This window comes from Nicotiana tabacum, chromosome 9 (genome assembly GCF_000715075.1).
Source record: "Nicotiana tabacum cultivar K326 chromosome 9, ASM71507v2, whole genome shotgun sequence".
Classification (NCBI taxonomy): domain Eukaryota; kingdom Viridiplantae; phylum Streptophyta; class Magnoliopsida; order Solanales; family Solanaceae; genus Nicotiana; species Nicotiana tabacum.
In genome coordinates, this window is record NC_134088.1 from 69,088,645 (window position 1) to 69,109,542 (window position 20,898).

Genomic DNA, 20,898 nt, shown 5'->3' on the forward strand with positions numbered 1-20,898 from the left:
AACACCTTCTCTTTGAGGTAATTTGAGCCCTTACCCGATCTTTGGTGACACGGACTAGTCAAACAGAGTTATTTGCAAATAGATTCTCTAACACCTTAAAAATCATTAGGTGGCGACTCTTCTCTTTTAATACCTCCCTTTAAAAGAGTTTTCACATGTCGAAGACCGCTTTCGCGAGAAAACAGGGCGCGACAGCATGGCGATTTTGCTGGGGATATACTTAGGCTCTTACCATGACGAATTTGACTTATGTGGATTATTTACCTTATTTTCCTATATTTGTTTAAATTTATATGACATGCACACCCCTCCCCTTATTCTCCTTTATTTGTTTAAACTGCTATGACATGCACATCCCTCCCCTTATTCTCCTTTATTTGTTATGATATGTATGACCTCTCTTCATTTCCTTTATCGTGTCTAAGATTACTATATCATGATCCTCCCGTCCCTATTTCCCTACTTGCTTAATTACGTTCCCGCACATTTTCATGAGCTAAACTGACTTCTCTTTTTGTCTTTGTTTTCTTTTCTCTTCTTTTCACTTTCACCTTTTGCTATGTTATTTACTGCTTTTATGTATTCTTAACAAGAAAATACTTGGAAATGTGTTACTATTTCTACATAATGCATGCTCCACATCATACTCCACTCATACCTATTATCAACAGAGCGGTGCTTGATGAGTGTCCGCACTTTCCTGAAATCACCCTTTTAAATCGAAAAGGCTTATTTGCGGTTGACTAGTCGATCAATGATGTAGTCGACGGTCCCATGCCTTTCCCTCTCAAGTTGTCCACTTAAGAGTACCAGTCTAGACCCTTCTAGAAACTATACTCCGATTTGAAATGTACATGCATCATGCTAAACCTAGTACGGATTGAGACGTCATTGACGTAACAACCCACTTATATAAAACCTTGTCCAAAGTCCGAGGGGATTTCCACAATCCCAATGGATACTATCATATTATGTGCATCATTTGGAGAAAATGTGCCAACATGTTGATCATTACTGCGTAAGTAGTCGAATATGGAGGGGAAAAGGGATAACCTTTGTTTGTCTACATAAAATGAAGCACGAAATCCCTAGGTTCGGTATGGTCCAGAACATCCCGCCTTTGCTACTTGACTGGTGGAAAGACCTTGCACCTTGTGCTAAAAATCATGTGAGGAGAGTACTTGGTGACCTGCTATCTTTGATGAACATTTGACCAAATAGGGAACTGATCGAGGCTACTACTACGTTCTGGGATGCGAAAAGAGCTATTTTCGATTTGGAAATATAGAAATGACTCCTCTCCTAGAATAAATAGGGGGTTTCTCCAAGTTTCCATGGGATAATCCAGGACTACTGGTGCCAGAAAATCGCACTCCCCGCGGTTTTCTGAAAATATTCGGTTTTAAGAAGAATGATGAATTGCTCTGTCTAAAAAAGTCATACATTCCTTTTGAGTTTCTCTACGAGCGTTATGGGCATAGAAAATCATATCGCCTTCATCATGACGAACTAACCATTACTTCCTTAGTATGGGTGCATCGCCGAGTTTATGTGTTCATTGTCTGCTTCTTGGGGTTATTGATATTTCCGATGCAAGGAGGAAGGATTCATACTCTCTTAGCCATGGTCTCCAGGACCTTAATGGATGGCAACGAAGGACCAATTTACACTATGATCCCCATGATATTAGCTGAGATGTACCGTGCTCTGGATCGATACAAGTAGGGATTCAGACATTTTGAGGGTTGTAATCTATTTCTACAAGTTTGGCTGCTGGAACACTTTAAGAGGGGAGAGTACCGTCAAGAGCTTCTGCGAAGGCCATTGAATGTCTATATAGCCAACCATCACCTAAAAAAAATGACGTTTATTCCAGAAAAGTTTGCAAAGCCTGGAAATATTGCAGGTTGGGTGCATTTCTTCAGCAATCTGACAGACGAGCAGGTGCATTGGATGTTTGAATGGTTTCCTAGTAGTGATTTCATCATCCGATCAAAAGGGACTACTTACTTGGTCCTGATCGGGCTGCGAGGCATCTATCCTTATGCCCCTATAAGGGTAATGAGGTAAGCTGGAAGAAAACAAGTCATACCTCGGGTTTCCAACATAGTCCATTACAAGGCAGATTTCAAGGGAGATTTCATCCCATTTAAGTTCAAAGCATAACACATGTGGAACCAAAAGATCATCGTGGAAGGAGAAACCATTGAGCCAGACGGATATCATGCCGGCCATATGTACTACTATCTATCATGGTTAGAAGACGACATAGCTGGGGATGTCAAACCAGGAGTCAATATGAAGAATAGGATCATAGATGAAGTGGTTGAGGCGCAGGTAAAGTACAAGAGGCTACGCAAAAGGGTGTTCGAATCCGAAGCTAAGCATTTGGAGCAACATAAGGCAAACATGGAGGCGATAAGGGAATGGAAAGAGATTGCCACTAAGTCAATGGAGAGACTAGAATACTTGGAGCAAGGACTGATGGAGCTAGAAGGTAAGATGAGGAAGAGACATTGGGATTGTCAGGGCATGGACGACGATGAAGGAGGAAAGTTGGCAAAAGCTTACTTATTGCTGGACATGCGCGATTTGGGGAACATGATTGATGGGGTCAAGAGATCCAAGTATGGAGAAGGTCCTTCAGGGACCAAGTAGATTAGGAGATGATACTCTTTACTACTTTCTAGCTTAGATTAGATTTCGATGTAATAAGGCCTAATGCCATTAGTGACTTCATTACTATTGTTGATTTAGTGAAAGTTTGTTTTGGCTTATTATCGCATTAATGAAATGAAGCAAAGTTGGCATCAATTTTCTCCAAATCTATGTGTCACTTAGTCTTACCTCAAGCACAATGAGGTCCCCCAAATTAGGACGCGAATTATTGCATGACTTTGTGAAACATGTTTAAATATTGTGAACACTTTTTATTTCACCTTGCTGACTTGGTTACCTTTTATTTTTTCTTTCTTTTTGATTATTCCCATTCTCAAAGGTTGGTTCGTGCATAATGACATCATCAGCATACCACACGAGATCCAGAGGTCCTCCACCTCCTCCTCCACCTAGCGACCCGAAAAGCAAAAGCAAGGGCAAAGAGAAAATGGATGATTTAAGTGGTATCCGAAAAGATAATGTTGTTGTGGTGGAAAATGTTGAAACTTTAGATGGTAGAAGCACTCCGGGGTAGAATGAGTTAGTCTTATATTTGGAGCAGAAAATCCTGGAACTACAGGGCGAGCTTGAGAAGGTCCAAAATCTGGCAAACTTTTCCCTTACTCTCAATATTCCCGACATCAACCAGCAAAACCCAGTTCTACCCAGAACCAAACACCGCCACAAAATAAACAAAACCAGAATCCACTACCCATAGCTCCAAATCCTCCTACACCACACCAGTATCATAATCCCGTACCTCCCCAGAACCTTAACCCACCACCAGTGCAAACCCCTCAATAACATTACTATTATCAAACTCAATACCTGCAAACCACTACTTATCACGCTCCCCAAAATGTACTGCAACCTACTCTAATCCACAAAATTCAACCAACGACCACCCATATATCCAAGTTCCAGGAACTTATCAAAGCAATCCGATATATGTGAAAACCCTACTCCATACCCCATAGAAAACCCTATACATACCCGAACTGACTGAGAAGGACATGTTCATTAGAAACATGGCGGAGGAACTCAAGAAACTCATAGGGAGAGTCCAGAGTGTTGAAGGTGGGAAAGGCGTAGAAGGTCTGAATTATGAAGATTTGTGTATTTAGCCACATGTGGAACTGCCAGAGGGTTACAAACCTCCAAATTTTGAAATGTTCGATGGCACTGGTGATCCGAAGGTGCATCTACGAACATACTATGGCAAGCTTATAGGAATAGGTAAGAATGAACAAATCCGCATGAAGTTGTTCATGCGAAGTCTTACAGGAGATTCCTTGTCTTGGTATATCAGTTAAAACCCAAAGAAATGGGTAAATTGGGTAAGTATGGCATCAGACTTCATGGACAGATTCAGGTTCAACAAAGAAAATGCGCCATATATTTTCTATATTCAAAACCTCAAGAAGAAGCCGACAAAAACCTTCCATGAGTATGCTACTTATTGGAGATCAGAGGCCGCAAAGGTAAGGCCCGCACTCGACGAAGAACAAATGAACAAGTTCTTTGTTAGAGCTCAAGATCTGCAATATTATGAATGATTGATGGTCATCGAGAATCATAGTTCTCAGACATCATCAAGTTGGGAGAGAGAATAGAAAAAGGAATCAAGAGCGGGATGGTGACTAATTTTGAGGCGCTGCAAGCCACAAATAAAGCCTTACAATCAGGAGGTATTTCACAGAAGAAAGAAGTGGGTAATATGATGGTAGCACATGGCCCTAAGTATCCCCTCACATACCAAACACCTCCATCTACATATCAACCTTCACCCCCAAAATACCAATACCCTGCCACCACCTACCATACCTACAAACCTCAACCTGCATATTACCATTCACCTCCACCCGACCGCTAAAACTACCCAATGCCACATCCACATTTTGACCGCAGAACTCCTAGACAATACACCCCAATTGCTGAACCCATAGCCCAACTGCATCAGAGACTGAAGGTCGCTGGTTACATCACCCATATTCCTGCTATTGTTGTGGAAAATCCTTCCCAATGGATCAACCGTAACAAAACATGTGCTTATCATTCAGGCATAAAGGGTCATACCATGCTGCACATTGAAAGATAAGATTCAGGCATTGATCGACACTAAGGTTATTCAAGCAAAGGAAGTTGTACTGAATATCAACAATAACCCTCTCCCGGATCACAGATGTGTGGGAGTGAACATGATAGAAACTGACGAGTAATCGGATCGGGAGGGGTCCATCGGACTCATTCGAGATGGGGACACTCCTAAAAATTCTCCGGTCACCCTCACTCCAGTTGTGGTACAAACCCAGGCGCTATTTGAAGTTGAGGTAGCTACACCATTCACTGTAATAGTAGCTCCCACACCATCGTACAAGTTTGATGCCGTCCCATGGGATTATGTTGTAAAAGCAAGAAGAAAGGGAAAAGACAAAATGGAAGAAACAGGTATCGTGCAAGGTATGACTAGAACTGGCAGAATTTACACACCTGAGAATCTGGGAAGATTTGAGGCAAATTTGTTGATTTTTCTCATAATTTGAAACTCTAATTTTGATTTCTATCAAATTCTGCTATACTTTCTTTTTCTATGGGTTCGACTGTCGAAGACATGTCTAGTAGTTCTGGTGTAACTGATAATTCTACTGTGACACATTCCTCTCCATTATATCTGCTTCCGTCTGATTCACCTGGTACAATTTTGGTGACCACGACTTTTGATGGCACTAGCTGTGGAAGTTGGCATCGAGGAATGTTGTTAGGCCTCTCATGTAAGAATAAACTGGGGCTGATCAATGGGACAGTTGCACGACCTAGTTCTACCTCTCTTTTGTTCGAACCTTGGATTAGGTATAACGATATGGTTGTAGCCTGGATCCTAAATAGTTTAGATAGGGAAATTAGGGAGACTGTGATGTACACTGAAAGTGCTGAAAAACTTTGGAAGGAGATTGAGCGTAGATTTGTCAAGCTAGTGGAATTAAGATTTTTCAGATTCGTAAGTAAATTTCCTCGATTACCCAAGGTTCTTCAAGCATTTTATCATATTTTAACAGAATTAAAAATCTTTGGGATGAGCTTTCTTTCTCTGTATCATATCCTGATTGTGTTTGTGGATGCAAGGAGACCTACTAAAGGTTAGATGAAGAACAGAAGGTTCATCAATTTTTAATGGGTTTGAACGAATCATATCCCACTATTAGGAGAAACATACTTATGATGAAACCTTTACCTGATGTGGATAGTATGTACTTGATGCTTATTAATGAGGAGAGCCAGTCTGGTATTCAAGCTAATGTGCCATCTCTCAATTCTAATCCTGTTGCCTTCTCTACTGGTGTTCAGAAGCCATTCTCTCAAAGAGTTAATTTTGACTCTCAAAGAGCTGGTCTCGACCCTTCTAGAAAGAACAATATTATTTGTCGATATTGCAAGAAGCCTGGTCATCAGATTGACAAATGCTACAAGCTTCATGGTTATCCTCCTAGTTTTCAGACTAAGTTCAAACGGACTACAACATTTGCTCAAGTGTCAGATTCTCAACCCATTGGGCACCCTGAAAATTCTACTGGTGATAATAAAATAGTTCAATCTAATGGTGGGATCTCTAGTATAACCAAGGAACAGTTTGATCAATTATTGAGTCTTCTGCATTCTCGAGCTTCTGGGACATCACAAGAGATCTCTGCTGGTTTTGCCAACTTTACAGGTCTGATAGGTAATCCTAATTTCAAATCTTATGGTTTGCTTTCTTGCAATTTTTCTAGGGTAGAAGATAGCCCTTGGATCATAGATTCGGGGGCAACCCATCACATGACCCCACACTCTTCCTTTCTAACTGACATTAAACCTCTAGTCTTACCTTATCTCATCACTTTACCAAATGGTTATAAGGTAAAGGTGACTTGCACATGTACTCTTACCTTGTCCTCTGAAATAGCTCTAACTCATGTTCTCTTAGTGCCCTCGTTTCAGTATAATCTCATTTTCCTTGCTCAACTAGTTTTACAACTGAATTGTTTGGATTATTTCTCCTCTATTGCTTGTGTTTTGCAGGGTCTTTCTCTGAAGAAGCCAGTGTCTCTTGGTAGTCTTCAGAATGGGCTCTATATTCTCAATCATGTAAACCTTGTTGCATCTAAGTCTACTTTTCACCCTTCATTTGTAAATACCATTACTGCCTCCACTTTGCATGATTTGAATAAGAGCAGTAGTTCTACTTCTAATCTTGCATCTTCTGTATCTGTGAATGCTGATGTTTCTTATGCTATTCAATTTCATGTGTTGTCTTTTGACCATTCTTGGCATCTGAGACTTGGACACATGCCCTTTAATAAAATGAAGTCTACTCCTTTCTTGTTTGATAAACTGCGAAAGAAACAAACATTTTTGTGTCCTATTTGCCCCAAGGCTAGGCAACAAAGGCTTCCCTTTCCTGAAAGTAAAATACACTGCACTTCTCCTTTTCAACTAATATACATAGATCTTTGGGGACCTTATCACACACAAACATATAATGGGTTCAAATACTTTATGACTATTGTGGATGATTTCTCTAGGGCTACCTGGACACTTTTACTATCTTCAAAGAGCAGTGCTTTCACCTTGTTACAGTCCTTTGTGCTAATGATCAAGAGTCAATTTGATGCCTTGGTCAAAGTAGTGAGGTCTGATAATGCCTTTGAGTTGGGTTCTAGCTCAGCAGCTCAGTCCTTCTTCTCTGCCCATGGAATTCTACACCAAACCTACTGTCCACATACACCACAACAAAATGGTGTTGTGGAGAGGAAACATAAACACCTTCTTGAAACTCCTAGGGCACTTCTATTTCAGTCCAAACTCCCTGTTAAGTATTGGGGTGAGTGTATCTTGACTGCCACTTACCTCATAAATAGATTTCCCTCACCTTTGTTAAATAACAAGGCTCCTTTTGAGTTACTCTATGGTATTGCTCCTTCTGTCACTCACTTTAGGACATTTGGTTGCCTTTGCTTTGCTGCAGTCCCCAAACCATATAGAGATAAATTCAAATCAAGATCCATTCCATCTATTTTTCTTGGTTACAGTGCTGGCAAGAAGAGTTATAAACTACTATCATTGTCCAATTCCAGTATTTTCCGCTCCAGAGATGTTGTCTTTCATGAAACTGTCTTTCTTCACTCTTCTCCTGATTCTATTCATTTATTTCCTCCTTCTACTTTCTCTCCCTCTTCAGTCCCTTCTTCCTCTCCTAGTCCTGTTAGTCATCCTGGCCATAGTTGTTCTACTCCTATTTCTCCTCCTGGTTCTTCTGATCCCTCTTCTTCGCCTTGTAGTACTCTTAGTCCTTCCTCTCCTTCTCCTGTTCTTCCTCCTGTACTGAGAAGGTCTTTAAGAACTCACAATCCTCCTTCCTACCTTGGTGACTATGTTTGTTTCTCTGCCTCTAGTTCTAAGGTTCCTTCACCCTCTGATCTTTGTTTGCAAGAACCATAATTTTACCATCAAGCTGCCTCCAATCCTGTTTGGCCGAAGGCTATTATGAAAGAGTTTTAAGCTTTGGAGGCTAACAATACTTGGGATATTCTTCCTCTACCTCCTAGTAAGAAAGTCATCCCTTGCAAATGGGTCTATAAGATAAAACAGAGGGCTGATGGTTCAGTTGAAAGATACAAAACTAGGTTGGTGATTAGGGGTGATAATCAGTTAGAAGGAGTAGACTTCACTGAAACTTTCTCTCGTGTGCTTAAATTGACAACTATTAAATGTCTCCTATCTGTAGCCATTAAAAGGAATTGGGTTGTGTACCAACTTGATGTCAACAATGCTTTCCTCCATGGAGTTTTGGATGAAGAGGTATTCATGAAAATCTCTCAAGGCTTGGTTGTTTCCACCTCTACCTCTGTTCCTATTTATTCATTAGCTTGCAAATTAAATAAGTCCCTTTATGGCCTTAGGCAAGCCTCAAGGCAATGGTATGCTAAGCTTTCCCCTGCTCTTCAATCTAAGGGTTTCCAACCTAGCATGAATGACTATTCCCTATTCAGAAAATTAAAGGGGGCTCATCTCACTGTAGTAGTTGTTTACGTGGATGATATACTATTGGCTGGGGATGCTGTGTCTGAGTTGACTTCTTTGAAAGAGTTCTTAGATGCCCAGTTTAAGATCAAGGACCTTGGTGAGATTCACTATTTCCTTGGGCTTGAGGTTATTAAAATGCCTCAAGGATACTTGATCAGTCAACATAAGTTTGCTTTGGATTTGCTCTCTGATTTTCAATATTCTGCAGTTACACCTGTGGTAGCCCCCTTAGACTTTCATGTCAAGTTGTCAACTGAAGTTGGGGATTTGCTACCTGATCCCTCTGTCTACAGAAAGTTGGTAGGCAAACTTAATTACTTGCAACATACCATACCTGAGTCAATATATGTCTGCTCCTAGAGTTCCTCATTTGGAGGCTGCTTATCATGTTCTTAGATATGTGGCTAGCACCTCTGATTTGGGTATTATGCTTTCTAGCAATCCTGATTTTTCTTTGCATGGTTTTTGTGACTATGTCTGGGCTAGTTGTGCCGATAGTAGAAAGTGTGTTTCTGGTTTTGTGTTGTTTCTTGGAGGCTGCCCAGTTTCTTGGAAGTCCAAAAAGCAGCCTACTCTTGTTTTGTCCTCTGTTGAAGCAGAGTATAGAGCTGTTCGTTTGTTGGTAGCTGAAGTTACTTGGGTAGTTCGATTGCTGGGTGAGCTGGGTGTGGATAATCTCAGCCTTGTTGCTTTGTACTGTGATAATTAAGCTGCAGTCAATATAGCCAAGAATCCCGTCTTTCACGAGCGGACCAAACATATCGAGGTGGATTGCCATTTTGTACGGGATGCCTTGTCTGATGGTTTGGTTTTGTTGCATTCTATTTCTATATTTGCTCAACTTGCTGATATATTTACTAAATCTTTGCTTGGTGTGCAGCAACAGGCTTTTCTTCCCAAGCTTGGAATGGCCAGCCCTTCCAGCTTGTCGGGGGGTGTTGGAGCTGAAGTTAGTAGTGTTAAGTAGTCAAGATGGGCCAGCCCATCTGTAATTATGTTATTCTTATTTTGGCCCATTAAGTGAACGGCCCAATTGTATGGTGTACATATGAGACCTCTTACAATGTATTAGAGGAACAATTCTTTTTTGGAAATAATACTCTTCACATTTTCTCCCAAATATCTCTTTGTACAGCTACGTGTTAGGGTTCGATCATCTCTTTGTCAATGTCGATTATCTCTAGATTCACCTGTTAACAAAAGGAAGCGAAGAAAGCAACTCACAAGGGGGAAAATTCTAAAGAGATAATACAAGAGAAGAGCGGCTGAAGTAAAAGAAAAAGGTATTCATTATCTTTAACATTTACTTGACAGTGACAACTTGTATTTTGCTGCAGAAATGGCTCGAATATGGGCATAGGTTATGATTAAGCCGCTTGCATTAAGTTAAGCCACGCCAAGGAGATGGACCTGTGTGATTTATTCAGTATTTCCAATTGGAACAATTAATAAGGTAAGATTTCCTGTCATCATATAAGCTTAATTTCCTGCTTCTATGCTGTTTGGTTTACCTGATTGTGTCGTTTATTGTATCTATTACATGCTTGCAATGAGAATTAAATTATACTCCAATCAGGATAGGACATAGACTTCTTTACTTTAGCACAATGCCAATCCCATGATGCATCATTACGCAGGCAAGACATTTAAATCCTAAAAGAACAAGTACAGAGAAAATTTAGGGCGCTGAGAATAGTGTATACTGTAGTTACGAGATGTACGGCTCAAACATAACTAGAACCGCTTCACATGCAAGCTTTTGCATTTCCACATATATCTTGTTCTTGTTCAATTTTCTACGGACGAGGAATTTCTAAAAACTTGTGCTTTCTGCTGGTAATACTAAAGTTTCTAACTTTTGCCAACAAAATGGAAGTTGTCCTGTTATCAAAGGAGAAACATGGGTGGCTACAAAATGAAGAAGAGCAAGAATAATTCATGGGAAGCAGCACTATTATCTTCCTTCTTTGTTCTTTCCTTTCCCTCCTGTGGTAATTTGGAACTGATGGTTCCCTTGAAGGATGTCTTTCATTTTTGCCTTTTTTATTAATACAAGCATCGGCTTCAGTAGTGAATTCATTAAATAGGCAACTGGCAGCAATCAACAGACAAAGTTTCTGAAATTTTAGTTGTTGGTTTTGTTGTATTTCTCTAAGAAAGGCAAAGAATTCAAGACCAGTTTGATAGATCTATATTCATTCTTAGTCCATTCCCAAATCCCAATGGATTGCCCACCATAAATGAAATCCTTTTTTTCTAAACTTGCTCTACTTCTCTCTAAACTGTAAATTTGATAGTCTTTTTTTTTTCCTCAAAAATAATAGATGAGGAGGAATGTCAAAAGTCTCATTGATCACCAGGAACCTTTTCAATTACTCCTATTACACATGGAGAGAACATACACATATATAAAAGAGCATCCAGAGCTAAAAACTTTAAGATTGACCGATACAGATAATTTTCCTAAACCAAGTTGGAAGAAGAAGAAGAAAGAGTTGGAAGAAAGATGAGAGGAGTTGGTATTAATAAGTTATATAGTGTTCCACATCAGGTACAACAAGGCATTTAAAGGGTCTACATATATTTTGAGACTTTCCTCCCATAGTGTCTCATTCCATTTATAGCATATCTTTTCAAGCTTGAACTATGTAAATACAAATCGCAAAAAGGGAAGCCTGGGGTACTAAGCTCCAGGTATGCGCAGGTTCTGGAAAAGGGCCAGACCAATATTTAATAGATCTATTGTACAGTCTTACTTTGTATTTCTGAAAGAGGTTGTTTCCAAACCCCTGGCCTCCTGGTCACACGACGACAACTCTTACCATTGCGCCTAGGCTCTCGTTCCTTCTAGTATAAATAAAATGTACATGAAATATGAAAGTATGTTCTAATCCACTGTTGAGATTTCTTGTGACAAGGTTTCAGAATCCTGTACTTTCTTAGAGTGTCCGAGTAGGCTAAGAGATGCCTCATCAGCAACAACCTGATCAAGTTCAGTAGCTGCTGATTGGTCCTCAAGAATATCGTTAGAATGTCCTAATGGTTCATCTGTACTAATAAAATGGCACCAGTTTTTCTCCTTTGCATGAACTATGGCAGGATACAAGAATAACCCCAGAATAATGACTGAGCCACTTACTATATATGTCTTTAACGAAGCCAGATACATGACAAAAAGAAGCAACAAAGCTGGTGGAAGGCAAATCGCCGTTGCTCCAAATGTTTGAAAGGGGACCTTATAAGGTCTGTGAAGATCAGGCTTCACTATCCTTAATTTTATGAAGGCTGCAAACTCGAGAAGCATTCCTACTGAATAGAGGAAGTTAAGAAATTCCAAGATTTCTTGAAAACTCATCCATGACAGAAAGATCACACCTGTTGCGGAGCATAAGATGCTGATAGTGGGTGTCCCATATTTTGATCTGCAAGATTTGAAGTATAGTGACTTATCTTGTGATAATAGACTCACAATGCCAAAAAGGCCAACCTGTAAATTTGCCTTCTCCCTCTTTTGGTTGATACTCAAATGTCCGGTTTAATTTATAAAAACCATAAATAACAAGTTAAGAGTTCTTTTCATCTTTTATCATACTGCATATTTCCTAACCAGATCAATGTACTGGAATTCCATCAACTGGGACACACTAAGATTCCCTACTTTTAATCATCTCAGTTAAATAAATATCTAAGAGCCTAAGATGAAGGTAGTTTTACTTATATTTCCTCTTTTCGCGGAGCATTTGAAGCTCTAATATCACTAGGTCATGCTAGGAAAAGCTCTATCTTGTAGTAATTTACAAATGCTTACTATTAGAAACATCATAAAAAGAATCAATGGGGAAATTGCTCAAACCTCGAAGCAAATATAGAAGGAAGCATTCCCATTTCGCTCATCCCAAGAAGTTGGAAGGCATCACTACTCATTTCAGCTTCAAACAACCCCAAATTAGACATTGCAGCTGCAGCCTGGATCCACCATTTCAGCCAAACGCCACCAATCAACATTCCAGCTTCTGCAAAATAACCATCACTCCACTCACTAGGATTAGACTTTAAAGCTCCTGTTGCAGCCAGTAGTGGAATAATATACGAACAAACCACCAAAACTACAGCCGCGAGCAACGCGTCTCGAAACGTTCTACTAGGGTCTTCAACCTCCCCTGCTAAAGTACTGACCTTATCCCAGTAATTAAGATTCCAAAACATGGTATTAAAGTACCCTCTCCATTCAACCTTGTTGAAATCCACAACAATCCACTGTCCTGGTCTGATCCGAGGAATCGAGAGAATCGCCATTACAACAAACGGAAAAAGGGAAAAACTTGCAAGCAAAACAGCTGAAGAACCAACAATATGGAGGCCTCTATAATTCAAGTACGTCAAAGACACTGTAATAACTAACAGGGCTGGAATTCTTGCAACCAAGTGATTAAAAAGAGGCAACGAATGCTTCAAGTAATCGAGGAACAATACAGGGTAAAGAGCATTATCCATGACACCACTAAACCATTTCCAGAAGCCTTCTTGAAAGCCCCAGAAAGGGCCAAAAGCTGAAGATATCCAAATGACATAGCCACCATTTTCAGGGAAACTTGTGGCTAGCTCAGCTGTGATTAGTGCTTCAGGTATGCTCCAAATTAAAGCGAAAATCACGAAACCAAGTAAAGCTAGCAAAGGGCCACCCCCTGCTTTAACTGAATCTTCTACACCAAAAGGCCCCCCTGAAACTTCATAGAAAATCAGAGCAATAAGAGGCAATAAAGTTAGTTTTGGATTTTTCTTGATTGTTGCAGTGTTCTTGACATCATTCACCATTCCCTCAGATTAACATAAGATGGGAAGGAGAAAAAGTCAACCCCAAGATTGCGAATCTGGAGATCCTAATTCTATGGAAAGTATTTGGGTGCTATATAGCATGTGTAAAGAGAATTCCTTAAGTATTATTATGTGAATTACCTACTAAAGTTACTTTTATTTATTTTAGGACAATAAAATCACTCAAATTTGATTTTTTTGAGAGACGCCACTTTTATCCTTGGGAGACATCACTTTTCCGGCTAAAACACTTTGTAGGATAACTCTCTAGAGTTGAGTGATTTTGTTGTTCTAAAATAAACAAAAGTTACTTTAATAGATAATTTTCAATACTTGAATGATCATAAAAAGGAATTATGCAGTAAAAAGTTGAAGATTTCCTTGATATTATGTGTTTATGTTAGGAATAAGAGAGAGCTTTAGTTTAAGTTCAAGATGGTAAGTTTCATGTTAATAAATATTTTCCTGTATCATACTGGTACATTATTTTTACTTCACTTCTTTGAGGTTTGTCCTAAATTCTAACAAGTCTTGGTTGTACTAAGCAATGTTATTTATAGGAATATTTTACATGTTCTAACTACTGGCATATTTTGTTCAATGGCAGGTGAAGATGTACATTTTATTTGGTGTCTTCAGTTTGTTACATTTTATGGACAATCCGTTAGGACTGGGGGATAATTTTTAAAAATTTGTAAATGATAGAGATATATCAGGTCGGATAGTATAATAGTAAGGATAAATTTGACCGGATAATATAATAGAAATTAAATATAAATAATATGGGAGAGTAAAAGGGTAAGTTTGACCCTTTTCCCTTATAAAAATATCATCTCTCTTTTTTTCTTGTTGAATTCACTGCGAGGAAGAAGTGGACAGAGTTGACAAAATGAGAATATGTGTCATGCACGTGCTTTGCAGAAAGGACCGGGTCGTTCTTTGATTCTCTCGCCAGGAATGGTGAGCCACAACTTGCTTCTGGTCTTGACTTTTAAATTGCACATTTACACTCGATCCCTTTATCTTTTTACATACAGCGACAGGAAAGTGAACGAATGATATTCCAATATCTCCGTTATTTTTATATTTCAATCACTAAATGCCATTGAAGTTTTGGAAAAGTTGCAGATCTCCTTGGGAGAAGCGCACAATTTCTCGTTGTCAACAATTTCATTAGTTTTTTGTTAACGAAGTTATTAGTAATAGCTCTAGCATATACTATAAGTTTTTGCACCTTAGATCATTTTTGTAATTTCTTTCCCTGTATCATCCATGTTGACATACTGGCTAAAAATTTGGAATCCGGGGCTCTTCAATGCTGTTCTTTATCTCTTTGAATTCTTGAAGATGATAATCATATCCAATTTACGCAACTCCACTTGATAACCTCTTCTTGTGTCAATTTACAAAGATGTCCAGATTAATAGAGAGTAGCCCAATTTTACCAGCAAAACCACACTTCTTAACTCTAATCCTTTGTCTTCAGACGTATCTTACATTGTTCCCATTCTTACTCCAACTTGTGCTTCCCTCTTTTTACTGGATATCTTTTTTTTTTTAAGGCACTTTTGGCTGTTTGAGACAAAGCCTACAGTTTCCCTGTGATCGATGCGTCATGGGGTAAAACACGTTGAATCACACTCTTCCAAGATGAAAGCCTATAACCGCTGGCTATTGTACAAAGTTTTAACCTTTGACATTAAAAAGTGAGTTGTGTCTACCGTATTTGGTTGTGATAGACTTTAAACTTCGAAAGCACTCAGACAATTTTTCCAGCTATACTTTACAAAACTAGCTTTACCAATAGCCTTCTTGTACTACCTGTCAATAATAATTTGGTTCGGATGGTAACCTTAGGGGAACTTAATTGTCCTTAGTTTTACGCTCACAACAGCTTTGCTGTAATTAGATTTTAAAACGTGATACAATTTATTGAATTTAACTGATAATAACTCAATGAAGCAAAAAGGTATTCAGATGCGGTGAATGCTCCTGAATCTTTTCGGCATACGATGGGTGGTGTTTAGAAAGGAATAAAAAATGTTTTGAAGGGAAAGCAACACCCATCACTTTTGTAAAGTTCAGATGTATTAACTGAAACTTTTGCTTATTGAAAGTAACTTCTTGGTGCTCAGTCTATTCAACAAACTATTTCGCTTACATAAAAAGAAGTAGCTAATATGGCAATATCTAAGATAAAGATGCCATGATCCAAAATTAATCCTCTCTTAACCCATTTTCCTATAGGAGAAATCAGTTTGAAGAAAATCTTTGAACAACCTAACATCACAAGCATTAAAGAGAAGAGGGAATGATTAGTTCCCAGACGTAGAACCCTCTGCTCTGTTACCTGCAATTTCTATACACTCCGCTGCTCGTAAAGGTGGAGGTTCATTAAACTTTAGTACGTAGGCAGTGAAATGAACAGACTGCAATGGCATTATTACTTGAGCATCTAAATATGCATTGCAGGAGAAACACCATACTGATAAATCACTGCTCCAGAAAAGGAAAAGGAAATTCCAGTAAAAACGTACATCTTTAGCTCAAACATGTGCGTATTCACAAAGACAAATGAATTGACAAAAAGTAGTATTGTGTTGTCAGAGAAGTTACCTAAAGCTGAGTGCAATAGAGTGATTGCTCTGCTTGTAATGCTCGAGCATGTGCTTATTAACAAATCGACTGCAAAGAACCTCCTTGCAGCACAAACATAGCCAGTTCTCTGCTGGGTGTTGACACCTTACAAAAACAAATTCACACACTGTCACCAAATTTCTTTGCTTCTAAAAACAATATCCATTTAGCTAACTCAAGCCAGCATAGAAGGTTTAATAGTAAAGTCAGCCGTAGAAAATAAAAACTAGTCTTTCCTGAGATTGGAATAACTATACGTGATTATCATACAGATGGATGGAAGTCTATAAATACATGCAACTACACCTTGTATGGGCTATTAATTCCAATATATAGAGTTAAAAACAACAGAATTGAGAGTGACTAGCCACTACTTTCCTTAATAAGCTAGTGAGTATGAAATAATACACAAAATGGAAAAATTACCTTTTAGAACCATAAGGATATTAATCAATAAACTTTAGAGGAGTAAAAAATGTTATTTTTCTAAAACAAGATAAAGTCACATATGCTTCATCAACCTTGAAACAAGTCCATACTTCTTCTCTGTCCACGTCTTTGGGCTTCTCAAATAGAGAAATGGTCTAAGGTTCTAGGAGAAAAGGAAGACTGTTGCAGCACCTATATTATGGGGTACTTGAAACTGTGAAATGTAGCAACATTTTAGACATGACATTTCAATTCATGGCACTTTAATCTGGATATAAATTTTGAGTAGCTAAACATTGAAAATCTAATAGCCTTAAAATTGTTTATTACATGTACTGGATTCTATAAGTTCAAAAGAGATTAGGGCTGTAGGAAGATGAACCTGTTGCAAGGAGTGTCTGGAGTTGGAATGTGAGTGAGATCGGAGGATAAAGAAGTCAGGTGATCACAGTAACTTAGGGGCTCAACCCAACCAGATTCGGACCCATAGAGCATCAGTATCTCATCTTCTTCATCAACGGTAAGTGAAGTCGACGAAGAAGCTTCATTAGCCATGGATCAACTGTGGACAAATTATGCTGTGTTAGCCACATTTCTGAAAGGAACCACACAAAGTTGAAATATCATTTCGTATCAGATATGCTATTATGATGAAAGAGGATTTTGAAAATCAAGGATGTGAAATGATTAGCATGTAAGATCTTGTCTGGGTAAAATGATTATTAGTTAGCAAAGATTAAGATACCAATCAATTGAATGAACATTTTTGAATCTTTTTTTCTACCTTTTTTATATACAACCAAATGGAAGAATATCCTATTTAATAGTTGAATGACATAAGCGTATAAAGATTTAGTAATTAAAAAGAAAAGAAAACAAAAGAGTAGAAAACATTGAGACAACAGCACCACGACATGACAAAGTTAAGTTAAGCCCTCCAAAGCAACTACACTTACAAGCCCAAATGTAATACTAAAAGATATACCAATAAAAACTTATGAATGCACAGTGCTAAGATATAAAGAGTAAATGCAACAAAACTTGAACACGGATAAACAAACATAAGTTCAGAAGGACTTCGTTCCCGTGACCCCCAAACATACAAAAGGTTACAAAGTGTTGAATTTGGTGCTATCAAATTAAGAAAGATGCACCCTCAATGCCTTCTGGGTCTGAGTCTGTCACACAGGACTTGCCTAGTTCGGTTTACATCCCGGGTGTGGTTTGCAGGCTATTACACAGAGGGGGTTTACCCAGTGCGCACAGAGTGCTCGCCACAGGGTGCTCACCCTGTGGGTGAGCCTGTAGCGGCTGCAGGTTTTCCTGGTGTTCCAAAAAGAAAAAAGTTAAGAAAGATGCAAACTCTGAGCAGCCTTTCAAACAGAGTCACTGAGCTGAACCATCTAAATTTTTCAATAGAATGTCACTCATGTCCTCAGAATCAAGTAAATATCCTTTTAATCATCTATTCATAAATGATACTTGAGTAATACTTCTGTGATAGGACAATTCATTCCTCTTGAAGTTCATAATCGGATCCCACACATGTTAGCACATTTACACCGATTCCCCTTTTACAATCAATCATCAAACCAATTGGGATCAGCCGTATGAGTTATGTTGTAACAATTCTGCACTATTTCTATTTGGGCCTATTCATTCCAATACCAAAATAATTTGCGATTTGCCTCAAATCAGGAGTGTTCTAAAAGAAAAGGTTTTTTTTTACTAACTTTAAGTTTAACAATACCCAAATAAATAAAAATCCAGTAGAATTTGACGTGAAAAACTCAATTGAAAAGGGGTTAATGATTTTGATTCACAAGAGATGGGAAGATGAACAGATACCTGAGACGAACTATTTCGCTGTGGTGTCAAGGCAATAGCAACTAATTTGAAACTGGCCAAAAATCACCTTGCGATTTGGGCCAGATTCTGTGTATACCGCTCTAAAAAATAATCAAAAAATATAATTTTGTATATTACTATATAATATATATTTTATATATAATAAATGCATACTTTATGTATATTTGACTGGTCGATGAAATTATTTTTGATCGACCGGCTAAATATTAACTTCACCCTATTTTGAAAAATAAAAAGTTTTTTTTTTACTTTTACCCCGCACCAAAAACTATTTATATTTGATAGCCGAAAAATAATTTATACGTCATTAAGGCTTCTTTTAAAGATTTTATTACATGTATGCCTCCACCTTTCCTATGTACAAACTTCATCTCAGCCCTCGCCCTTTTTTTTCTTTTTCTTATTTTTTTTATGTTTTCTCACCTTTTTTTAAAAAATTTTCACTTTCCCCCCATTTTGCTGTTATTTTTGCACTTTATTTTTCTTTCTAATACAATAATGCACTATTTTTCAGTTTCTTTTTTATTTTCTTTTTTAATTAATTTTTCCCTTTTTTGTTTTTCTAGCAATGACCTCTCATTCATTTCACTCTATTTTTTCTTGTCTTAAATATTTTTTATAAGTTTTTGATTTAGTCTTTTATTTTTTTATCTTTATTTTTTTAGTAAAATCTCTTCGTCGAAAGTACTTGTTACTTTTTTCACTTTCTTTTATTTTTCCTGTTTTATTTTTATTTTTTCACTTTATTTTTTCTTTGTATTAATATTCTACACTCTTTTATTTTTCTTTAGTTTTTTTTAACTATCTTTTCTTTTATTTTTTATTTGTTCTTAGTAACAATCTCTCACTCTTTTTTACTTTTTTGTCTTAATGTTTTATTAGTTTTTTCGTTTTTAATATTTTTAATTTTATTTTTTTAGTAAAATCTCTTCGTCCAAAATAATTTGTCACTTTTTTCTCTTTTTATTATTATTTTGTCATCTTAGCTTTTTCTGTTATTTTCAGTAAAATTTCTCCACTAAAACTTTTATCGGTTTCTTCCACTTTATTTTTGTTTTCTTTCTAGATATATAATCGAGTCTTAAAATAGTATTGGGATACTTTCTTCATTATTATTAATCATTATAATTACCGAGAGTTACCGTATCATTCTGTTTTATTTTATTTGAATTTTATATTTTATATTTATAGATGACTTTTTTTCCATTTTATAAGAAAATTTAGGTTTTTTCTATAATAAAGAATTTGTCACTCTTCACCTTTCTTTGTTATTTATATTTATAATAAAATCAACGGATCCTACAATTTGGTATACGACACTAATCATAGTATACCAATGTATAGTATACTAAGAATATAAGTGTCACAATCCAAAATCCCGCCACAGGCGTCGTGATGACACTTAGTCTCTAAGACTAGGTAAGCCGATTATAATAACAATTCAAGTCATTTTTTTTATATAGATAATTGAAACCAACAACGGAAATAATTACAAACAACCTCCCAAGACTGGTAATACTGAGTCGCAAACTCTAACTGAATACATGGAATGATCTCAAGGATCGAATACTCAATACTGTTTGATTAATAATTAACAGTACAATAAAATGAAAAGAGTCCAAGGGACTGCGATGACCAAGCAGATCTACCTTGAATCCTTGCGATCACACTCTAATCCTTGTCCGAATCCAATATCTCCAATACCCGGCTCTGCACAAAAATATATAAAAGTATAGTATGAGTATACCACAGTCGGTACTCAGTAAGTATCAAGACTAACCTCAGTGGAGTAGTGACAAGGTACAGTCAAGACACTCACTAGTCAAATAACCTGTGCAATATAGCATACAAAAATAACAGGAAACAAATAACAATGATGGCAACAATGATCAATCAGTGATGTACACAACAGCGCAACAAGAACACCATAAATATTGCTCAATAAATAATGAATACAAGTACAACCAATTAATCAAGTCCTTCAAATATAAATCTTTCGCCTATATGCTTTTCAAATAATAATCTTCAGGATATAATACTTTCCAATAAATATATTTCGAATATACTCCCTTCAAATAAATATCTTTCAAATAAATCTCTTTCAAATATAATTCCTTTAAATAAATATCATTCGAATATAATTCTTTCAAATAAATCTCTCTCAAATATAATTCCCTCAAATAAATATCTTTCAAATAAATCTCTCTCAAATATAATTCCCTCAAATAAATATCTTTCAAATAAATCTCTCTCAAATATAATTTCCTCAAATAAATATCTTTCAAATATAATTCTTTCAAATAAAACTTATCTTTCGAATAAAAGTCACCATGTGACACCTCATTTCAAAATCATAAAAATAAAAGAAATAAAGTGGGAGGCACACAGTAAGCAACAACGACTACAAGTCACATAGAAAACATAGGTGCA

General features: G+C 37.3%; 3 protein-coding genes and 1 long non-coding RNA gene across 6 annotated transcripts; 2 read left to right on the forward strand and 2 right to left on the reverse strand.

Annotated features, from left to right (window-relative positions):
- Positions 1-5,269: 5,269 nt before the first annotated feature.
- Positions 5,270-5,800, forward strand: LOC107771255 (uncharacterized). Its single transcript, XM_016590595.1, has one exon. It carries the CDS (start codon positions 5,270-5,272, stop codon positions 5,798-5,800), a length of 531 nt encoding a protein of 176 aa, XP_016446081.1.
- A 3,976-nt stretch (positions 5,801-9,776) lies between these two features.
- LOC107771252 (uncharacterized) lies at positions 9,777-10,838 on the forward strand. Its single transcript, XR_001644787.2, has 2 exons — positions 9,777-10,171; positions 10,595-10,838. It is a non-coding gene; the product is annotated as an uncharacterized LOC107771252 (long non-coding RNA).
- A 375-nt stretch (positions 10,839-11,213) lies between these two features.
- On the reverse strand, positions 11,214-14,120 carry LOC107771250 (putative polyamine transporter At3g19553). Its single transcript, XM_016590592.2, has 2 exons — positions 12,572-14,120; positions 11,214-12,140 (listed from the first exon to the last, which is right to left on the reverse strand). Exons 1-2 carry the CDS (start codon positions 13,531-13,533, stop codon positions 11,606-11,608), a joined length of 1,497 nt encoding a protein of 498 aa, XP_016446078.1. The 5' UTR covers positions 13,534-14,120; the 3' UTR covers positions 11,214-11,605.
- Positions 14,121-15,603: 1,483 nt separating this feature from the next.
- On the reverse strand, positions 15,604-18,604 carry LOC107771251 (uncharacterized). Of its 3 annotated transcripts, none has more exons than XM_016590593.2 (4): positions 18,448-18,604; positions 16,982-17,161; positions 16,150-16,275; positions 15,604-16,029 (listed from the first exon to the last, which is right to left on the reverse strand). In XM_016590593.2, the coding sequence occupies exons 2-4, from the start codon at positions 17,152-17,154 to the stop codon at positions 15,849-15,851; spliced, it is 480 nt and encodes a 159-aa protein (XP_016446079.1). In that variant the 5' UTR covers positions 17,155-17,161; positions 18,448-18,604; the 3' UTR covers positions 15,604-15,848. The 3 variants fall into 3 exon arrangements, with proteins under 3 accessions (XP_016446079.1, XP_075077832.1, XP_075077833.1); XM_075221731.1 differs by having other exon boundaries at positions 16,982-17,194; positions 18,448-18,544; XM_075221732.1 differs by lacking the exon at positions 18,448-18,604 and adding an exon at positions 17,796-18,403.
- Between the last annotated feature and the right edge of the window lie 2,294 nt (positions 18,605-20,898).

Bases quoted from the DNA above. Each gene is read 5' to 3' on its own strand.
- LOC107771250 (XM_016590592.2), bottom strand. From the start codon at position 13,533: ATGGTGAATGATGTCAAGAACACTGCAACAATCAAGAAAAATCCAAAA. The intron at 12,141-12,571 runs GTTTGAGCAATT...CAAATCTTGCAG, and splicing joins CCTTCTATATTTGCTTCGAG to ATCAAAATATGGGACACCCA.
- LOC107771251 (XM_016590593.2), bottom strand. From the start codon at position 17,154: ATGGCTAATGAAGCTTCTTCGTCGACTTCACTTACCGTTGATGAAGAA. The intron at 16,276-16,981 runs GTTCATCTTCCT...TGTTTTTGTAAG, and splicing joins CCAGACACTCCTTGCAACAG to GTGTCAACACCCAGCAGAGA. The intron at 16,030-16,149 runs GTAACTTCTCTG...TTTCTGGAGCAG, and splicing joins TCTATTGCACTCAGCTTTAG to TGATTTATCAGTATGGTGTT.
- LOC107771255 (XM_016590595.1), top strand. From the start codon at position 5,270: ATGTCTAGTAGTTCTGGTGTAACTGATAATTCTACTGTGACACATTCC.